Source organism: Pinus tabuliformis, chromosome 9 (genome assembly GCF_031772625.1).
Source record: "Pinus tabuliformis cultivar Carrire ecotype Pingquan chromosome 9, CPIR1, whole genome shotgun sequence".
NCBI classification, from domain to species: domain Eukaryota; kingdom Viridiplantae; phylum Streptophyta; class Pinopsida; order Pinales; family Pinaceae; genus Pinus; species Pinus tabuliformis.
In genome coordinates this window covers 188,176,070-188,196,586 of record NC_142307.1, presented here as the reverse complement: position 1 = coordinate 188,196,586, position 20,517 = coordinate 188,176,070, and the positions used below count along the sequence as shown (strand labels likewise).

General features: G+C 36.1%; 2 protein-coding genes across 2 annotated transcripts; both read right to left on the bottom strand.

The window, feature by feature from the left end:
• Nucleotides 1-7,405: 7,405 nt before the first annotated feature.
• Nucleotides 7,406-11,479, bottom strand: LOC149147765 (uncharacterized). The gene is made up of 2 exons (XM_089441942.1): nucleotides 11,077-11,479; nucleotides 7,406-10,956 (listed from the first exon to the last, which is right to left on the bottom strand). Exons 1-2 carry the CDS (start codon nucleotides 11,477-11,479, stop codon nucleotides 7,406-7,408), a joined length of 3,954 nt encoding a protein of 1,317 aa, XP_089298068.1.
• Nucleotides 11,480-17,657: 6,178 nt separating this feature from the next.
• On the bottom strand, nucleotides 17,658-19,639 carry LOC149147764 (low affinity inorganic phosphate transporter 1-like). The gene has a single exon (XM_089446163.1). It carries the CDS (start codon nucleotides 19,473-19,475, stop codon nucleotides 17,871-17,873), a length of 1,605 nt encoding a protein of 534 aa, XP_089302289.1. The 5' UTR covers nucleotides 19,476-19,639; the 3' UTR covers nucleotides 17,658-17,870.
• Between the last annotated feature and the right edge of the window lie 878 nt (nucleotides 19,640-20,517).

Below are 20,517 nucleotides of genomic sequence, written 5' to 3'. Positions count from 1 at the left end.
CTTTTCACTAAATTTTTTTAAATAATTAAAAATATACACATTATTACCTTCAAACTTTGTTTTCTTTTAACCTTACCCTAAATAAAAATCCATTATCATTTTTTATTAATATATTAATTCATCCATAAACTCAAAAATTAATTTAAAAATTTAATTTGTCCTTCCTTTAAATTAAATTTTCTAACAACTTAAAAACTTCATAATCATTAAATTATTATATATTGACATCTCATTATATATCAATATCTACATATGTATATTCAATGCATTTTTTCATTATTTTATTCGAATATCTACATACTCACAATATTTCATTATTAGTTTATATCAATATCTAATTATATTTTATATTATATTTGAAGTAATTTTATAATTACATAATTTATATGCTCCAAATCTACAGATTGTTTTCACAAGAACAATTCAGAATAAGTCTAATGAACTATGCAGATTCCCATGGAGAAAGAAAGAGTAATTGCTATAAATTAATATTTGGAGTGTTTTAATAGTGTATCTAATTATTGTTTATCTAAAGCTTTCTAGACTATTTGTATATAGTATAAAGTGATTATATTTATTGGAAAATAATATAAGATAATATTTAATTAAATGGTGAATTTAGTAATGAGGGATTCTGGACTATTTGTATATAGTATAAAGTGATTATATTTATTCGAAAATAATATAAGAGAATATTTAATTAAATGGTGAATTTAATAATTAGGAATAGGCTTTTCAGATTTCTTTAAATGTTAAATTTCTCCTTTTAAACATAGATGAAACAAAAAATACTTACTAAAAAAATTATATATAAAGTAAATTATGGAAAAATAGTGAAATTTACCTATGTGTAAATATATGCAATTTTATGAAATCTTTTGATATGGATAAAGAAAGAATGCTTTCAAGATAGGTACAAAAATATACAATAAGATAGCTTGTAATAGTTGGTACAATGAAAAATATAAATCAACAGAAAAGAAATTATTAAATGTCAATTGAAATGAGGAGATTCATAAAATGAGTGAATGCCAAAAAACTTATGCATACTCGAAATAATCTTTCTTAAAAAAATACAAATTAATTGGCATTGTAACTTTTCATCCTAAAAGAATGTGAATATAGTTACATTCACAAAGTTTATTGCTAGGGAAAAAATTAAAGATTAAATAATAACATATTTTTTTAAGCTTAATAAGAAAGAGATTAAGGAAAATTTCTCCTTTCTAACTAAATGTATAATAGGTTATTTTACAAGGCAATTTAAAGAAGTGTTAAACATCTTGTTAAGAGAAAAGGCCCTTTACCTTCCTAAGTTAGTTTTTAACTTACTGACACCTGTTATTTAGAATTGGACACACATTACCAATGTTATTTAGAATTGGACACACATTACCAATGGTTTGAAACAGATGATAATCTTATTCGGAAATACACCTTTCCACTACTATGCTAAGTGCATGCGTAAGGTGTGTGTTACATTTTGTAGTCTTCCCATTATGGTTAATCATGATAGGTGTCAATTAACAAATGACATGGTAAATTTTTAATGGAGCTTTGTTAAAAAAATTATTTAAACAAGGTTTAATAATGCGATTTAGATATGCAGAGAAGTTAGTGGTGTGAATTCAATCTATTGATATTGTGGCAAAGATGAGAATATACTGGCATCTTTAAATTAAACCGTCTAATCAATTTTTTTAATTAGTAAAATGATTAAAGTGTCTAATTTCAATAGAAGGGACGCCTATGGACTTAATAAATTCACACATTATTTCATTTGTTTAGATTTTTATGCTATGATCATAGCGCAAAAAAATGGAGATTTTTAAAATTATAAATTTGATACGATTGCAAAATTCAATGTCTCTAAAAGTTTTTGAGAAAACTAAATCGTAGCATAGAAAACTAAATCATGGTGCATACCTCGCAAGCTTTGTTCAATAAAATGACTTTGAATTTTATCTTCCCCAAAGTATTGATGAATGAAATAATGTGTGAATTGAATTATGCAGAGCTGTTTGTTGGATGGATTGGTGATATTGGTGCTAGTGCAATTTAGATCAGTATCAAAATCCAGTTATATAGAGTTTTATTTTGTTGTAAAATTTTAACGGTTAAGGAAAAGTGAAATTAAGAAATAGTGTTAATTTAAACCATGTGCAAAATTTTACAAGGAAACTACCCTAAAATTGTATATCAAAACATAAAATTATGAACTTCTGAAACGATCCACATACTTATGCAAATTTGAATGCAAGGTGAAATTTATTTGAACCAGTTTTAAAATAGTTTTTGAGTCAACCAATGAATGTGTTTTGGGAACATTATGTTTCTAAGACTGATCTCTTAATTTGGGGATTTGCTATAGTTAGCAGACAAGTTTAAAAAGTAATTTTTTCTACTTTAATTAGAAATAGTGAGTTTTCTTAAAGTGCGGGCATCAAACATTTTTAGGGAACCTTGGCCAATGTAAATGTTGTTGTCCAAAGTTTTTGACCAACTATGTAATGTAACAAGGTTGTCGTAGGACCCACTATGTTGTTGTTTATAGAGTTGTCTAACAGAATTGTAGTTGTTCGTTATTGAAACTATGTTGTGGCTACTCCCTATTATAATGGTGGCAGTTCTCTCATTTACTTATGCAACTCTGTTGTTTGTTGTTGAAAATACATTACAACCACTCTCTTGTCCTTTGCAGCTAACTCCTTTTTCATTTGTTTTAGAATTGTTGTTAAAACAAAATATTGTATATGAAAATTAATATTTATAAAAACTCTTTATAATAGATGTACATATATAAACTCATGAGTTAAAAAGTACTATCCTCATATCACATGGAAGATAGACATAAATTTCTTATAGCTACCAAGAATAAATACGCTAGTTCATAAATGAAATACCGTACCAAAAAGAGAAGAAATATATAACATGCTATCATCATTCTATTTCTTCAATTCCGTAGATAATACAGAGAGAGAAATATAAACTTATAGAGTATGGATTATTTCTAACAAAGTACATAAAATTTTACAAGTTTAGTAATTGAAAATACACAAAATATTTTCATAAGTTTACCCATAACCTATCCAAAATCGGTAACCAAAATATTGTAAAAAATTGATAGAGACAAAACTAAAATTTATTTGAATGCAAAGAAAATGACCAACAATGACAAGAAAACTAAGCAATTTACACCCAACCATAGGTAATTGTATTGTAGAATTCCACCACCTAACTAGACCATGATACCACTAGGGAAGTGTGGGCATACTAGTTTTGAGTTCAATTTACATGAAATTCAATCAGAATAACTTCCACTCCCAATTTTTGCAAGGATAGAGCACCAAAAATTCCCTTCCTCTCACCACCCAAAAGACTTCCTCATATACTTCTCGATTCCTCATAAGTATCTTATTTTCATGCTTTTCAAAGAACAAATAAAATTTCCAACCGATGCCACAAAACTTTGTGCATATTGTCTTAGATTTCTAACTATTTTAATAGGTATCTCCTTATATTTTCATAGTTGGTTTGATCTGTATACTCATGGAACTTTGTTTTCTTCATTTATTTCTCTTAAAAAATTCTCTTTTCTTCCCCTTTTCCCATCTTGTTTCCTCATATTCAAATTTTCTCATGCATATCTCCAATAAGAAGTTCCCTTCATTAATTCTTCTTTTTCCATGAATGAAGGTGGCACACCTTGCTAAAGTATAAGAGTGGTGGTTAAATAAAGAAAATGGTTTTCTCCAATATTCATAACTTAAATTAGGTGAAGATGGCAGAGTAGGATAGATAGAGGATTAATAAAAGAATTCCTTATATGCCTTACATTTCCCCACTTGTGGTAACATAACCCCTATGGTAACTCATGTCTACTGGGGTTGACTATCATCATATTATAAACTACAAAAGTAAAAATATTTATAATGTTTAGAACACTATGGTATGTCTACTTCATGGTGATTATTAAAAATATTTAATTAAAAAAAATTCCAAGGAGATAAATTGGGATGTTATGACTTCCATAAGTGGATGAGAATAAGAGAGATTGAATTATATTAAAAAGATTTAATTAAAAAATTTCCATGGAGATAAATTGGGATGTTACGACTTCCATAAGTGGATAAGAATAAGAGAGATTGAATTTGTTAATGAAGAAAGGAGCTACACAAGATAAACTACAATTGTTTGCATCTTGTAGGCTAAAAAAATTTAAGTCAACAACCAATTGGTGATTGAGTTCCAAAAGTTGTTTGGTCTAGAAATTGAAGCAATAAAAGAGTGAATTGATGTTTTGTTAACCAAGGAATCTTAGAATGTGACAAAGATAATTCCTCTTAAATTGCTACATTTAGATTTGTTTATGAAGAATATAGTTTTGTTTAAAAAATAACCACATTATTGACCAGAAAATAACCTTAAAACCATGAGAAATTATTAAAAGAAAAAATGGGATCCAATAACTCTTATATAAACTTTATTCGATAAAAAATCTCCCTAAAACCAAAATCACTTCAAAAAAATAAAATAAAAAATTCTAAAAACTTTTATCATTATTGATATTTCAAAATCAAAATAATAAATCAAATATTATTATAAAATATTATATATATATATATATATATATATATATATATATATATATATATAATTTCTAAACCAACAAATATATATATATATATATAATTTCTAAACCAACAAAATTACACCATAGAATATAGAATATTAACATTACTTGTTATATAAATTAATAATATATATTTTATTTTAATATTTGCATGTAACATTTCAACCATAAATGATTTAGCAGAAATATTTTAATATATTAAAATAACATTTCTACACTCTACACAGAACAATACCTCTATATTCGCCATCCATTTTTTCATCATATACAATGGGTTTAAAGGTTCTTAATGCAACGACCACCGCAACTATGATGTGTATTGAAGTTAATAATACTAATCATAATTCTCGCCATAAAAATTGACACAAAGTACATCAACCCAAGAACGACGGGTTCATTGTCGTAAATACTTTGATTTATGCAAAATGAGTGCAGTGTATGACAACCTTAGAAACAACATCATAGTATTTTATTGTAATAACGATATACCTATTTTTGTTCGTCATAAGGATTGTGGAAATTTAAATAAGTGTAATATACAGTATTTTGGCTTATTATCTTGTTTTTTTATTTTATGTAAAAGTAATTGATAATATAAATTATTGTAATTAAAATAAAAATGATATTACTATTAATGTTTTTTTTGTTGGGATTTTAGTACTTTGTTCACATGTTTATTAATATAAACCAAAGTAATATATATTTTTTTTTGAATATAGATAAAAGTATTACATACTTTTTATGAATTTATTACATTGTGGACAAATTTATATTAGAATCTAGTATTTAGAATTTTTTTAGTTACAATGATTTTTTGGGATCACTTTGTCTAATTTTATAACCGTAGAAATATTTACAAAAACCTCTCCTATAATGTGTTTGTCTTGTAATTTTTATTTGATATTTATTATCTCATTTAAAATTTTAAAAGTAGAAAGTGGAAAAGTAAGATTGAAATTAAGAAAATAAACAATATAGAAATAATCATTAATAGTGAGTCAATATAATTCATGATATTATAATTATCTTTTAGACTCAAAATAATAAATAGAGCAAAGGTTTTTGATGTATTTATTATTTTTTAACATTTTTTTATTTTTATTTTTTCTATTTAGAAAAAAAGGGAAAGAGTTATAAATAATAAAAACCAAGTAATTATGTATTTCAATAAAATTAAGTATAGTAAATTTGACTTAATCAGAAAATCAATTTACCCTTGATAATTCTTAAGTTTTTATAATTCATAATTCCACCTGTAATATTTTACATAATGTAGTTTATAAGACTTAAAAACTTCATTGTAATTAGACTTTGATTAAGAAAATAATAATAAATTATGGCACTAATTTTTTATAAAAATTATTTATTTATTTATTTGTTTCATATATATATATATATATTTTTTTTTTTTAACGAAGTCGGGTACTTATCTATTATAAAAGCCTGAGTTACAGAGATCTATTACATTGCAGAAGAGAGATTTTTGATCTGAGGAGCAAAAGCGGGTTCGCAGACCCATATTCCTCAATACTTCTCTTGTTTAATCTGAAAGCAAACTGAAGACGGCTGTATTGCCTTACAAAGGAACCTCCTAACCAGCTAAATTTACAATGCATCTGTTAAGGGAAATGTTGGGTGACAGAATCCTCCTGGTTCCTGGCGCTTGCCTTGGTTGAGGCTTCAGCCTGGTAACTCTGGGTAAGGGAGCGGATGTGTTCCATGGCCGCCTCCAGGTGGCTGCATCGCTCTTTCAACCCTTCAATCTCATTCTTCCTTTTGTCCAGTTTTTTGCGCTTTGAGTTCCTATCTGCATGGTAATCATCTTGCAGCTCTTTAAGCTGCTTGGTTAGCCGATTGATCATAAATGTATGGGCCTTGCACATGGTGCAGTCCCTGTTGTTGAAGATGTTGTCCAGAGGATTGGCTGGATGAGCTTGGTCAGCGGGTTGATTCTGTTGTTCGGCCATATTAGCTAACAGAGGACTGGGATTCGAAGGAAGAGAAGTCCCAAGATGAGCGAGGAGCTGGAGAATAAAGAGAGGGGACGAGGTGTCACAGTGGTTCTGTCTCAGGCGAGAGGAGAGCGAAGGAATCAGAGTGATGAGGGTAGGCTGTGGAAGAATATCCGGAGCTTTCCTGCCAACCAGAAGCAAAGATATCAGAGGATGTAAAACAAGTAAACTTAAAACAGCAGTTACCAGGAGCGCTCTGCTGATCTTTGAGTCCCGATGAGTGATGATGCCTTCAGCGAGGTGTCTTCTACTTATGAAAATGCAGTGGAGGTGCAGAGCATTGCCCGGAGCTGTGACCACTGTTACCAGGAGCTCGTTGTTGACCTTTGTATCCCGTTGAGTGGTGCTGCCTTCAGCAAGGTGTCTTCGACTTGTGAAAATGTAAAGGAGGTGCAGATCATTGCCCGAAGCTGTGCGAATACAAGAACCCTGTCTGCGATTTATAATACCATGAAGGGTCCTCCCGATCTCGAGTAGAGTCTGAGCAGATCTAATCTCGGGAGAGGGAAGATCTGAAGATTTGATTTGGTTGCTGTTGAGGGGCGTGCTGAGAAGATGGGCGCAGCCCCCGTTTCTGAGAATGTCTGCGCTGGTCAGATGGAGGATCCCGATGTGATAAAACACAATGATGGTAGACAGATCATGAGGGAGATTGGATTTTCGATGGAACCGGGTAGTGCAGTAGGGGGAGGGCTGGATGAGAAGGGGTTTGTACCTGCTTTGACTGAAATTCTTGGGAGGGGCAGCGGGAGAGGCCCGCTTATGGGATGTCTTTCTCGTAAACCATATCATTTTCCTTGACTTGACCCGCTTGCCTTTCAGTAGCCTTGTTTGCCTGTGCATCTGCTTCCACATTGTTTGCTCGTAGGATGTGCTTAAAGGTGGCTCCTCCAATAATTTTGATGTTGTCCATTATCCTTCCTTTGATGTTGTTTAAGGCTGCTTGATTGAACTCTTTCCCTGTGATCATTGCTGCTATGATGATGGCAGAGTCACCAACGATCAGAAGGTTTCTAATGCCCAGGTTCCTGGCAATGGATGTCCCCAGAAGGAGGCTGTATGCCTCTACCTTATTGTTTGTCATGATGCCCAGACCCCATTCAAATGTGACTAAGTTTCTCCCTTGCTCGTCTTTGATAACTCCACCTGCTCCCGCTTGACCTGGGTTGTTCTTTGATGCGCCGTCAAAGAAGAGGGTGGGTCTATTTTGCTTTTGGATCCAATTTTTAACTTCTTCCTTCGTCCCTCTCAGTTTCCATTCCGTATGCCTGCTTCCTTTGTTTACTATTTTTTGAGTGCTTCTTTCGCATTTGAATTTGTTAGACCACTCTTTTATTTTTGCATCTGTCGGTTCCAATTCCTCCTGGGCTATACCGTTTGCCTCTATGGAATCAGAGATGAGGGCCATCGTTTTGGCTAGAACGCTAGAGGTACTAGGCTTTTTGTTCTTGAAAATGCATTTATTCCTTGCAATCCATATCTGCCAGCAGAGGTTGGCAGGGATGCTATTCCAAATCCTTTTGGCTAGGCCCTTGCACTTACCAGATTGAGGGAAGCTGTTTCCCCATTGTTTTTGGAAGAGAGTGATCTGGTTGGGAAGGTCCCTGATGTTTAGAGGGCTGGTGATGAGCTTCCAGCACACTCTTGCGAAGGGGCAGTCCATGAAGAGATGGTGACTGCTTTCCTCTTCCTCCCTGCACATGCAGCAAATTGAAGGGCCTTGAAGGCCCTTCTTCCTGAGGTTTTCAGCAGTCAGGATTTTGCCATGTAGAAGGGTCCAGTTGAAACACTTAACCTTTGGCAGACATTCGGTTCTCCATGTTGCTTTGTGAAGTGGCCAATTGTTTAGTGCTGAGGCATTTTGCAGAACTTTGTATCCTTCTTTAACTGTATAGCTACCACCATTAGGGTCCCAAACGAATTTGTCTTCCACCATTCGGTTTGTTGGGGTTGAGCCTGTCAGCGAAGTCTTGAGCTCGGCCCAGAGGTTCTTGAGGATCTCAGGGAGGGGGAGTGGTCTCCAACCTGTCCAGCAGTTCTGATCCCAGAGAGAGATATCGTACAAGGTTTTGAGCTTTGCCTCGTCCATCCACCTTTGAAGGGGCCTATATTTGATGAGCGTTGCCCTTGCCTCCATGCCCATTATCCTGTCCTCCCATATATTAATATCTCTGCCATTACCCGGGGCTCTTGAAATGCATGATTTGAAGTGAGGAAGAGTCTTTTTAATCAGCTTCCATACAGGAGTACACGGTCTTTCGATGATGTTTTCTGATAGGATGTTGCTATTGACCCCGTTTAAGTACTTCCTCTTGATGACCTCTGTCCACCAGGTCCCTCTCTCATTGAGAATTCTCCAAACCAGTTTGTAGCCCATTGCCATGTTTGCTAGCTTTGGTATTCTGATGCCAAGTCCGCCTTTTTCTGGAGGGAGAATGACTTTGTCCCACTTAACAAGGCTGAACTTTTTTGTGTCCTGCTTTCCTCCTTTCCATAGGAAACCTCTGATAATCAGCTCCATGTGTTTGTGGATGCCTGCCGGGGCAAGAGTAGTAGCAAATTGATAGATTGGGAGGGCTGAGAGTATGGCCTTTATGAGAATGATTATGCCTGCCAGGTTAAGCCAATACACTCCCCAGCTCTGTAGTTTCCCTCTCAATTTCTCTATTAGTTTTGACCAGATCTCGGCTTTGATTGTTTCTTTGGCCAAAGGTAATCCTAGATAAGTAAAGTGGGACCAGTTCCCTTGGGCAGGGATTTCCATGATTATGGAAATTCTCTGGGTGATGTTTCTTGGGACATTCCAAGTGTAGATCATACACTTGTTGTTGTTTAGTTTGCCTCCGGAGGCTTGGAGGAAGAGATCCAATGCTTTCTTGAACCTTCGGGCCATTATGCTGGAAGCACCCCCTATTAGTAGAGTGTCATCTGCGAAAAGGGAGTGATTAATTCCCTTAGATCCTCGGACTATATCCACCCCTGTTATTTCTTTGATTTTTCGCTTGTTTTCCAAATGTAAGCTGAGGGTTTCAGCCACAATAATGTAGAGAAAGGGTGACAATGGGCACCCCTGCCTTAGGCCTCTGGAACTCTTGAAGGCGTTGCATGGCCTTCCGTTGATGAGGGGTGTTGTCCAATTGTGGGAAATGCATTCCATGATCCTGCTAGTAAAGTGCTCTGAGATGCCAAATTTCATAAGGACTGCCTGGAGGAATGCATGGTTAACCCGATCAAAGGCGTTTGCCATATCCAATTTAATGATCATGCCCTTCTCCTTCCTGGATATGCTGTTGTGTATTGCCTCCTGGATGAGGATGACATTATCCGTTATATGTCTCCCAGGGACAAAGCCACCCTTGTTTTCGGATATGAGGGAGGGAAGGACCTTTTTAAGCCTGTTCGCCAGGATCTTAGTGATGATTTTGTACGAGACATTACACAGGGAAATAGGGCGGAATCTGTCAAAAGATTGGGGGCTAGGGTCTTTGGGGATAAGGGCTAGATGAGAGGACTTAATACTGCTACCCAGCTTACATTTTGCAAAAAAAAAAATTGCCATTCTGACATAATCCTTCTTGATAGTTTCCCAATGGGTTCTATAAAAGGCCACTGTAAAGCCATCAGTGCCAGGAGCCTTATCCAATGGCATGTTGTAGATGGACTTTTCTATCTCCTCCATTGTGATTTCCTTATCTAGATCTTTGTTTTGAGCCTCTGTGATTTTGCTCTCAATTATATTTAGGAATTCCTGTTTTTCCATGTAATGAGGGTCAGCAGTTAGAAGAGTTTGAAAGTGCCGGGACGTTGCTTCCTTAATCTCACCTTGCTCTGTTAAAACTCTGCCCTCAACTGATATTTTCCCAATGTTGTTCCCTGCTCTCCTCAATTTGATGTTATTATGAAAAAAAGAGGTGTTTTTATCACCTGATTTGAGCCAGAGGCACCTCGATTTTTGCCTTTGCTCTTCTTCTTCCACTCGATTCTGCTTGTACAGCTCCATGTACAGATCATTTTCTTTCCTTATGTCATCTTCTGTGTCTTGGCTTTTCTCTTTTTCTTGATTCCACTCCGCTAATTTCCTTTGGAGGTCGCTTTTCCTTTTCTCTGCCTCTATTGCATAGTTCCTCGCCCATTGCTTGATGGCTATCCGGAGAAGTTTTATCTTTGTTTCCCATACATAGTGCGGGGATCCTTTGATTTCAGTTGCCCAGGTGTCCCTTACCAAGTTCCTGAAAACCTCGCTGTTGTCCCACGCTCTGTTATATTTAAAGGGTAACGGTCCCAGGTTTTCCCTTTTAATCAGATTCAGAGCTACAGGTTTATGGTCTGAGATAAAACCTTGTATAATTGAGCTTTGGATCCTTGCGAAGTTGACCACGATTCTTTGCTAGACTAGTATGCGGTCCAGCCTCTCTTTGATGTTGTTTTTACCGGTTCTCTTGTTTGACCAAGTAAATCGCCCGTTCTGAGGTGGGATGTCCACAAGACTGTGCTCTTGAATGATTTTTTCTAAAGCATCCCTTGAGGGGTCTGCGAAGAAATTTCCTCCCATTTTTTCCTCCGCATTCCTTATTAAATTCAAGTCTCCTCCTAGGAAGATGTTTCTGCCCTGAGCATTCATTAAATCAGATGTGATTGACTCCCAACAAGCGGCTTTTTCTCTGAAGTGGGGAGGGGCATAAACGTTGTATATGGTGTATTCCTCAGTCCTGGAGATGTTTTGCATATCTGTTCTTAGCCACCACCTATTCTGCCTGCTGTCCTTGAGTTTCCATTTGTTTTTGTCCCATATTGTTCCTATTCCTCCTGAGGCCCCTGATGCGCTCAGTGCCATTCCTTCGTAGCTTCTGCTTCTTTTCACACTGCTCTGGAATTCTTGTTCAGTTATTTTGGTCTCCTGAAGTAGTAGAAAGTCTGGGTGTTCCAATTTGAGAAGGTCGCTGACTGCATTAGTTTTTAGGGAGGAGCCCATCCCCCTACAATTCCAAGAGACCAGATTCATCATTTACTATATTTGTTATGTGTTCCTCCTTTCTCCTTCATCTTCTCCCCGCTTCCTTTGGCCTTGTCTAAGTATGTATCCATTAGCTGTTGGGTCCCTGTTGCCATTTATTTTGCTGCATTCTCGTCCCTGATCTCTTTATTTGATTTCCTTCCAACTTTCCTGGGTGGATTGGTGGATGTGGTGATTTCCTTCGTCTTGTTTCTTGTTAGGATTCTTTCGATCGTTGGGGGAGGGGAGGACTGAGGGGGAGAGGGAGGGGCTGTTCTGGGGCCTCTCGGTGAGGGGGGGGGGGCGGGATGGAGGGTCTTCTATTGATAGAGATTCGAAAGGGTTAGAGGAAGGGGGGGGGGAGAACCAGATCCGGAGGGGTGAGAGGGAGGGGTTGGTGTTTCAGATGAGGGCTTTGAGGAGGTTCCAGGAGGGGGATTTGTTTTCTTCTTCTTAACTTTTTCCCATACTTCTTCAGGGGTTTCATCATTGTTTTCAGAGTTTATAGGTTTGTTCTTACTACATCTATTAGCAAAATGCCCATATTCATGACATACCTTACACTTGAACGACAGCTGTTCATAGTCCACTTGCTGAATGTGCGTCCACTGGTCGACCTTGAGTTTGATCGCTTCTGGTAGTCCTTTCCCCAAATCCACTTCTACGCATATCCGGGCACATGCGTGCATGTTTTCTCTTGGCTCCGATCTGTCAATGTATTTCCCTACTGCGTTTCCTATAGCTTTCACCGATTCGTCTCCCCAGCAATGGAGAAGCAGATGGGGGAGACGGACCCAGACCGGGACAGCGCTGGGAACGTCCATCTCGGGGTCAAAGTCGGGAGTCCATCTGTTGAGGTAGAGTCCTCTGGTGTCCATGAAGTATGGACCGTTCCTGAATATGAGATTGCGATCTTCCACCGTTTCGAAAAGGAAGGTGAAGAAACCCCTCCCGCAGAATCTTATTGCGATCTTCCCTTGGACCATCGAATTCCAGTTCCTTTCTACCCAGCGTTGGACTGTGCGGGGAGAGGGCCATAGTCCCGTGAACTGTCCTACCAAGCCCCGATCTGCCAGAGCGACGGCTGCTCTCCTCGGAAGGGCAGGAGGGAGCGAAACTTCTGGGATTTCATCAAGCTTCTTAATAAACTTTGAGGCTGTAGGGCGAGCTTTCTCATTGGTATTCTCTTGGATGAGGGAGGCAAAAGACTTCTCCAGATCCTCCTGATCATGGGATGGGGGATCCATTGCAGGGAAGGTCAGAAGCGCAGGGGGCGCTCCAGCGGAAAGCAGAGGGAGGGATGGGCCGCAGGCCCCCAAAGGAAACGGGCAGAAGGCCCCAGGGTGACAGGGAGGGCGAGCAGAGGGGGAGAGCAGCCCAGCAGCAGCGCTGCCAGGCGCAGGCGCTCAGAGGGTCAGGCTACGCAGCAGCAGAGGCCGCGGGGAGCAGAGCGCGCGGGTTAGGGCCAAGTCCACATTACACTAGTTATCCTCCAAAGTCCTCTTGCATTGTTTTTCATTTTAAAAAGGTAGTGGGCTTGGCCACGGTTCGGCTACCTTTTCGCACGACGAGCACCAACCTTGCTCGGGATCGAACACAAGACCGGTCCGTCATAACGAGGTCGACCTTACCACTACGCCGCCTCCACGACCTTTAAAAAGGTAGTGGGCTTGGCCACGGTTCGGTTACCTTTTCGCACGACGAGCACCAACCTTGCTCGGGATCGAACACAAGACCGGTCTGTCATAACGAGGTCGACCTTACCACTACGCCGCCTCCACGACCTTTTTTATTTTCTTTATTTAAAATAAAACTATTATAAAAAATAAAAAATAATTAATTATCAATTTGAAAAAAACATCTAGTAACTTCAGCCAAAAAAAATATAATAAATATTAAAGTTAAATTAACCAAAAAAATCACTCTTATAGCAATCTTTATTCTTAAAAGTCGTTAATCATTATAATTGGAATGTTCTTTATTGCTTCTTTGGAATTTGAGAATACTCTAAAGCCTTAAAAGTGTTTTTACCCTAAAGCTTTATACAATGAACTTAAACCGTGAGTACAATGTTTAATATGCCCATATTTTATGGGCACAAAAAATACATATAGGCTTTGTACAATGAACTTAAACCGTGTTGATTGCGCTAAAGCTTTATACAATGAACTTAAACAATCAGTACAATGTTTAATATGTCCATATTTTATCTGCACATAGAATACATATACGAATATTAAGACTCAATGAACTTAAACCATGAGTACAATGTTTAATATGTCCATATTTTATCTGCACAAAGAATACATATACGAATATTGAGACTAGGTTAAATGACATTGATTGATATCTTCATTTCATAATTTAGTTTTTCAAATTTTAATTAGTATAATCTCTTTTATATATATATATACATAGTTACCTCATATATATTTATTTTATTTATGAATAGGCAATTATTTGAGAATAAATTTTAATTTTAATATATTTCTATTTATTACTAATGAATTTTAAACTTTATAATAATAGTCATCACAATGTCTTTAGTCAATAATAAATTGGAATATAAATTTTCTATATATTGAAATTATTTTTATAATTCATAAATGTTTAGTTTAATATTTCAATTTTTTATAACTATAATAAAATTTTAGAAATTTTGTTTTTATGGAAACAAATTAATTAAAAGTCAAAAGATTATTTTGACAAATACAATATATTTTGCCTTCCACACATATAATAAAGTAAGTTTGTTGTTTATTCGTAATAATTTAATGGTTTCATGGTGGTCAACTTACATAGAACAACCATCAATCATGGACAATTGAAATCATCTTCAATTACTTTAGCATATTTTTTTCATTCAATTTTTTTTTTTTAATTAAATCAATCATGTAACTTGTGAGCTCTTTAGCTCATATTCAATCATATAACTAAAAATTTAAAACAACAACAACAACACGCACACACACACACACACATATATATATATATATATAAAACAAAATAATATGATAATTATAATAATAATCGAATTTTAAAGTTATAGTTAAGTGAATGAGATAAAGGGATCCACTTGCTTTATTAAATTGATACATGAAACTTCCTTGTTTGTGGGGCAAGGAACCGACCTCCACAGAATTTACATATGAGACCTCATAGTTGTGGGACAAAGAATCCACCTACACACAGTGATCTGATTACTAAAGTTTATAGAGGAATTCTAGCTCAAGGGGTTGGGAGCATAGTTTCTTCTCCCGTCCACCTAAGTTTAATTCCTGTAAAAAGACATGTTGACCTATTGTGATAAATTGAGAAGGATGGGCTCCCCCACTACCAAGGACATCTCAACCTTTGCTAAGTCAATTTACCTATTAGGTGCTAACTTGGCACTAACCTACCTAGTGGTTATAGTGGCAGCGACTCACTTTGAACCTACAAACATACTCTATTATGCATTTGAACCTATAACCTTTAAAAAAATGAAATAGACACTCTTAACTATTAGATCTACTCAAACTATACAATGATAAGTCCTCCTTTTAATAGTGATGCAAAGTCAAAGAGTGAAAAGTGAATAAATTAAAGGTTGACCAACAACTATTCCCTTTTTCCTCTGCCATTTAAATCATCACATGTTTGATTGGATTTTCAAAGTTTTAGATTGGGAGTTATCCAATAAGGCTTTTTTCTTCATAATTTTGAATCTTGCATTATGACATACTTTTTGCCAACTTTGATGCCATTTTTTTTCTATAGCTTCAAAGATCAACAATTTTGCAGTGTTTTTACAACGCATCCTTAGAATGAGATTTGTCTCATGTATTTCACTTTATTTTTTTTGTGCTTAGAAGAAATAGTAATTGTCCACTACTAAACCATAGGTGAACCCATGTGCACCATCATACATGATTCAAAAGGTTTTGGGGGGATTTTAACCTCAAACCACACACTTCACAAAAACTTCATATCATGGTGATCCCCAATAAAATTTCTCATTCAAAATCATATGTTTCACTTTTATTACCTTTTCTAAAACAATTTTTCAACAATAGCCCCTCTTTCACATTTTCATCCCCATGGTTTTTTTCATCCCAATCAATTAAAACTTAAGGAAAAAATTAGTTTGGGGCAAACCCGGTTGGTAAAAAACACAGAAAGAGAAGAGCAAGATAGAGAAATCCATAAAACCTTATTTCTTTTTAATGAAAGATGAAATCTGAGGTTCTTTGTTTAACACAATTGGTGTTTGTAAGACATCCGAAAACGCCTATAACGATGTACAACTCGAGCTCTATAAATTGTCTAGAAAAGTATGTTCCGACTTATATAAAGCAAATATCTTATCTTCCGATCACTCAATCCATTACCCCCTCAACAAGAAGTTAACAACCAAATACGGTGAAGTTCTGTGAAGTTGTGAGAACTGTAGTTAGTCACTGTGGTAGGTTTACACAACTTCCATGTGCTATCTTCCACCAGTTGCATTATATTTAAATCGTTACATTAAGGTCTTAAATAGGCTGCGATAGAATGAGCAATGGCTTTTTAATCTTTCTCGAAAATTCAAAAACTCATGATATTAACTCATAGAATTACTAATTAAGAAATATAAATAACTAGTAACTAGTCACATTTTGTAAAAAGATAAATTATCCATTACAATGTAACTTTTAAATACAACTTATTGTAATTAAGAAATATAAATAACTAGTCACATTTTGTAAAAAGATAAATTATCCATTACAATGTAGCTTTTAAATACAACTCATTCTACTCATTATATTGTAATTAAAAAAATATAAATAACACATCACATTTGGTCAAAAAAAAATAAATTATCCATCGCAATCTAACTTTTAAATAAAATTCATGTTCACTTTTGTTTGAAATATAAACATAGACTGAAAATAAAAATGATGGCGGAAGTTGTACTCTTATGTATGTAACAAACTAATTTGCAATTTCAAGAAAATAAAAATGATGGAAGAAAATAATTAAAATGGAACGAAAAATGACTCAAAAAAATTTTCACAAGCAAATGTGTGGCATGATGTCATCTTAATAATTAAATTTATTACAAAGTATTATGGAGATTTGAAATTTGGAGTATCTTCCCCTTATTTTAAGAGATTATTAATTTGGAAATTAATTTTAAACAAATAGTTAATATATATTAAATATTATTAAAAAATAAATATATTTGTTTCTTAATAAATTATGTTTGGAACAATTTAATAAATAATAAAAAGTAAATATAATTGTAAAATGGTGTAGTTTAAAGAGCTAACAAATTAGTTTAGAACAAAATTTAGTAGAAATTTTTGAAAATTTGGTTTGCAGCGGTTAAATTTAAAATTTCGGTTGCCCATGCATTCTTGATGGTGGTCGAGACCACTGGAGAATGCCCTATAGAATATTTTCTTTATTATAGTGAGAGAGCATATCATAGTTTAGTTGTCAAATTAGTTGTTAAATAGGACAAGTATCATTGGTTTTCTATCTCTCAATGCAGGTTGACTATCACTATTAACTCATCACAGTGATCTATTTGCTATCTACAAATGCAGGTTGACTCATCACTATTATTCAAAAAAAAATCAAGGCACCTTTAATTACCCGTTAGTGATTCACAAGAGACAGAGTTTAGGTTTTTGCACGTTCACTTATTTCCTTAAATTCTAGAAAAACCAGCTGCTAGGAATAGAAACAATTTTAAGATATACTCCAAAGACTTAGATAAAATAATTATTTCAAAATATAAACATAATTTTTCAATAGAAAATTGGTAAAAACAAATTATAAATTAAAATTGATAACTATAAATGAGTTAAAATTGAATAGGATGCGTCGAGGCTAAATAAACCTGAGGGGCAAGTAAAGACTAATACACAAATTTCGTCACAAATATAGAATGGCGAAATTAATATTGTGTGGAAGATTTTGAATTCCAAACAACAAACCTGAAACATCAGATCAGCTTAATAATTCTGCACATGAAACTATTTGTGCGCTTTACAGATGGAAAGAAATGAAACACTCACAATTTAACTTCCGACATTGATCACGTAATAGATATTATACATGGGATGGAATGGAAAAATTAGGACACTCGAAGCCTAAAATACGCATCCAATATTTGTTCAGTAAAAAAATTCTTAGTATTGCGGAGGGCTATACACGAGCAAAGTAAATCCGTACAACTTAGTACCTGTAAATTGAGTGTTTCCAGCTATTTCATTGGTGCGACGTTTCTGAGGACTCCTGTGGACTCCTCTTCCTCGTTCTCACGGGAGAGCTCTTCCAAGGATTTTCCGTTTGTTTCAGGGATCAGGAACGTGCAAAGCAAACCCAGAGCATTTGTTACTCCTAAGATCATCAGAGTATTCTTTATGCCAATACCCGTGTGGTAGCCTTTGTCGACTTCAACTATATGAGTGCTCTCAGCGGCAAAGACAAAACCTAAGGCTCCGATTAAGGCTCCTGCTTTACCTGCTGCAGCCGATATACCGTGGCATGTTGAACGAATTCTTGCCGGGAAGATTTCCGCCGGCACGATGAAAGTGGTGGCGTTTGGACCAAAGTTTGAGAAGAAGAAGGTGAAGGCGTAGAGCAGGAGAAAGGCTATGTGATTGCCGCCGCAGAATCCGCTGCCACATTTAGTTCCTCGCCAGTGGTAGTATGGAATAGCAAGCGCGAACATGAAGACAGTCATGAAAAAGAATCCCATTACCTGAATTGCTTTTCTTCCGATGTGGTCGACGAAAGCGACCGTGAACCAGTAACCTGGGACTGTCGAGCACAGTGCAATAATCGACTGCGCTCTTGCTATTCGATAAACTTCTTCTATTGCGTTCATTGACTGAGGTGGGGGAAGCCATCCCACAGATGTGAAGATGTCCTTTTGGAATAGATTTTGGCTGTAGAACGCGATGTCAAACAGAAACCATGTGCTTGTAGTTCCCAGTAAATGCCACCCGTGTCGCCTTGCGAACTCTTTGGAAAATAAACTGAACCTCGGCTCATTCCGTCGAATCTCTTCAACATTCTGTGGGTCTACCAGGATTTCAACATGAAGAACCCTGGACATGTCAGCCGCAGCTCTTTTCTCGTTTTGTTCTATGAGCGCGGTGTATCGAGCTGTTTCGGGCATTCTGCTTCGCCAATAGTATGTCAACGCAGCTGGAATGGCCCCCACCATAAGAATGATCCGCCATACAAAATCGGCTTCATGGGTGGTACTACCTCCAGGATTGTCCTTGTATCCACGTCCGAATGCTGCTGAGACGATAATGGCCACGGCACCGCCGGCGAGAATCCCGAAGCCTTGCATAGCAAACACCGCCGCGATGAAGGCCCCTCGGGTTTTCTTGTTGGCATACTCCGACATAATAGTGGCGGATAAAGGATAATCTCCGCCGATGCCGAAGCCCAGCCAGAATCTGAAAAAGCAGAGCGTTGTCATTACGGCTTTCGGCGTTCTACTGAAAGGAAGACCTGATGCTATGGAGGCAACGACCATGAGCATGAGCGTTATTCCATAGACTTTCTTTCGTCCCATTTTGTCACCCAGCCGACCAAAGAAAAGTTGACCGGCAAGTGTTCCGCACAAGGCCACTCCGTTCACCGCAGCCGTGACATTCGCAGGTAGGATACCCGGACCGTTGTTATCGAAGTAATAAATCCTTCCAAGGAGCTTGGTGACGGTGGAGATGCAGAACAAGTCATAGGCATCCGTGAAGAAGCCCATCCCTGCAATAACGATTGCACTAAAGTGGTACCATTGTGTTTTCGCCAGGTCCAAGGCAATTAACAGTTCCAGCTGATTTCTCGCCATGACTCCGGCCTTGCTTCCAAACTTTCTTCAGAAAATCTTTTTCCTACTGCACAACACAATGCGCAATTTATTAAAGATCGCATCTTTGTCGACCCTTTACAGAACAAGTGAAATTAAACATGGAAGCTCAGGCGACGAGGACATTTTTCCTATCAAAAGTGGTGGTTCGGTCAATTCCTCTGTCTGTGTAGACTTCTCTTAATCTAAATCTGTGAAAAAAAGTTATTTTCAAACACATTTTTGTGTTTGTTGTCTAACTAAATTGTTTTTTTGCTTTGAAATTTATGGAAATTTTTACTTTATTTTGATAAAATCTAGTAGAGATTTTTGTGAATCCAAATTACAATCAAGTTTTTAGATGCCCTAAAAAATTTTGATGGTGCTGAATCTATTTCCACTATCAAAAATATGAATGCTTTACAGAAAATTTTGAAATTTTTTTACTCAAATTTAGACATTTTAAGCGTTTTTGACGGTCCACGCAAATCCTCAACCTCCGTAGACAACTCCATTTTTGGTGAGCCTGGCAAATTTAAAAATAGATGACGACCAAATCTCCAGCTGTAGTGAATGTAACAGCGAAACTAGTCATGAGAATCGCAAAAACTTCAGAATAATTTTGAGCTGGATCAAAGAATTCAGAAAACGATGCGAAAATGAAGCAAGACTATTCGTGATTTTCGACCCTAAGAGAGAAATTTCTGAAGCCTAGCAATTTACAGTCAACGGCATCTAAGCTTCATCCAAAGACGAAACAAACTCAATAATAGCGAAACCAGAGCCTTCAATTTCAAAACAGGAGACTAAATCCTCGAAATTAGAAATCATTGAAAAATTGGTAAAGGTTCAACTCAAAAGCCAAGGCCACAAAGTCTTCTAAAAGTAAGGCAAGCTGTTGAGAAAACAAATCGGGAGTATCGCAAAAGGAAAATACGAGAGATCTAAGCACGTTAACTGACATATCGAGAATCTTTCGGAAATCTTTAGCGATATTTAACAACCTAAAGCGCCTTGGCCAATTTCATCTCAAAAACTGAAGTTT

Bases quoted from the DNA above. Each gene is read 5' to 3' on its own strand.
- LOC149147764 (XM_089446163.1), bottom strand. From the start codon at position 19,475: ATGGCGAGAAATCAGCTGGAACTGTTAATTGCCTTGGACCTGGCGAAA.
- LOC149147765 (XM_089441942.1), bottom strand. From the start codon at position 11,479: ATGGCACTGAGCGCATCAGGGGCCTCAGGAGGAATAGGAACAATATGG. The intron at 10,957-11,076 runs GTAAAAACAACA...ATAAACCTGTAG, and splicing joins TTGGTCAAACAAGAGAACCG to CTCTGAATCTGATTAAAAGG.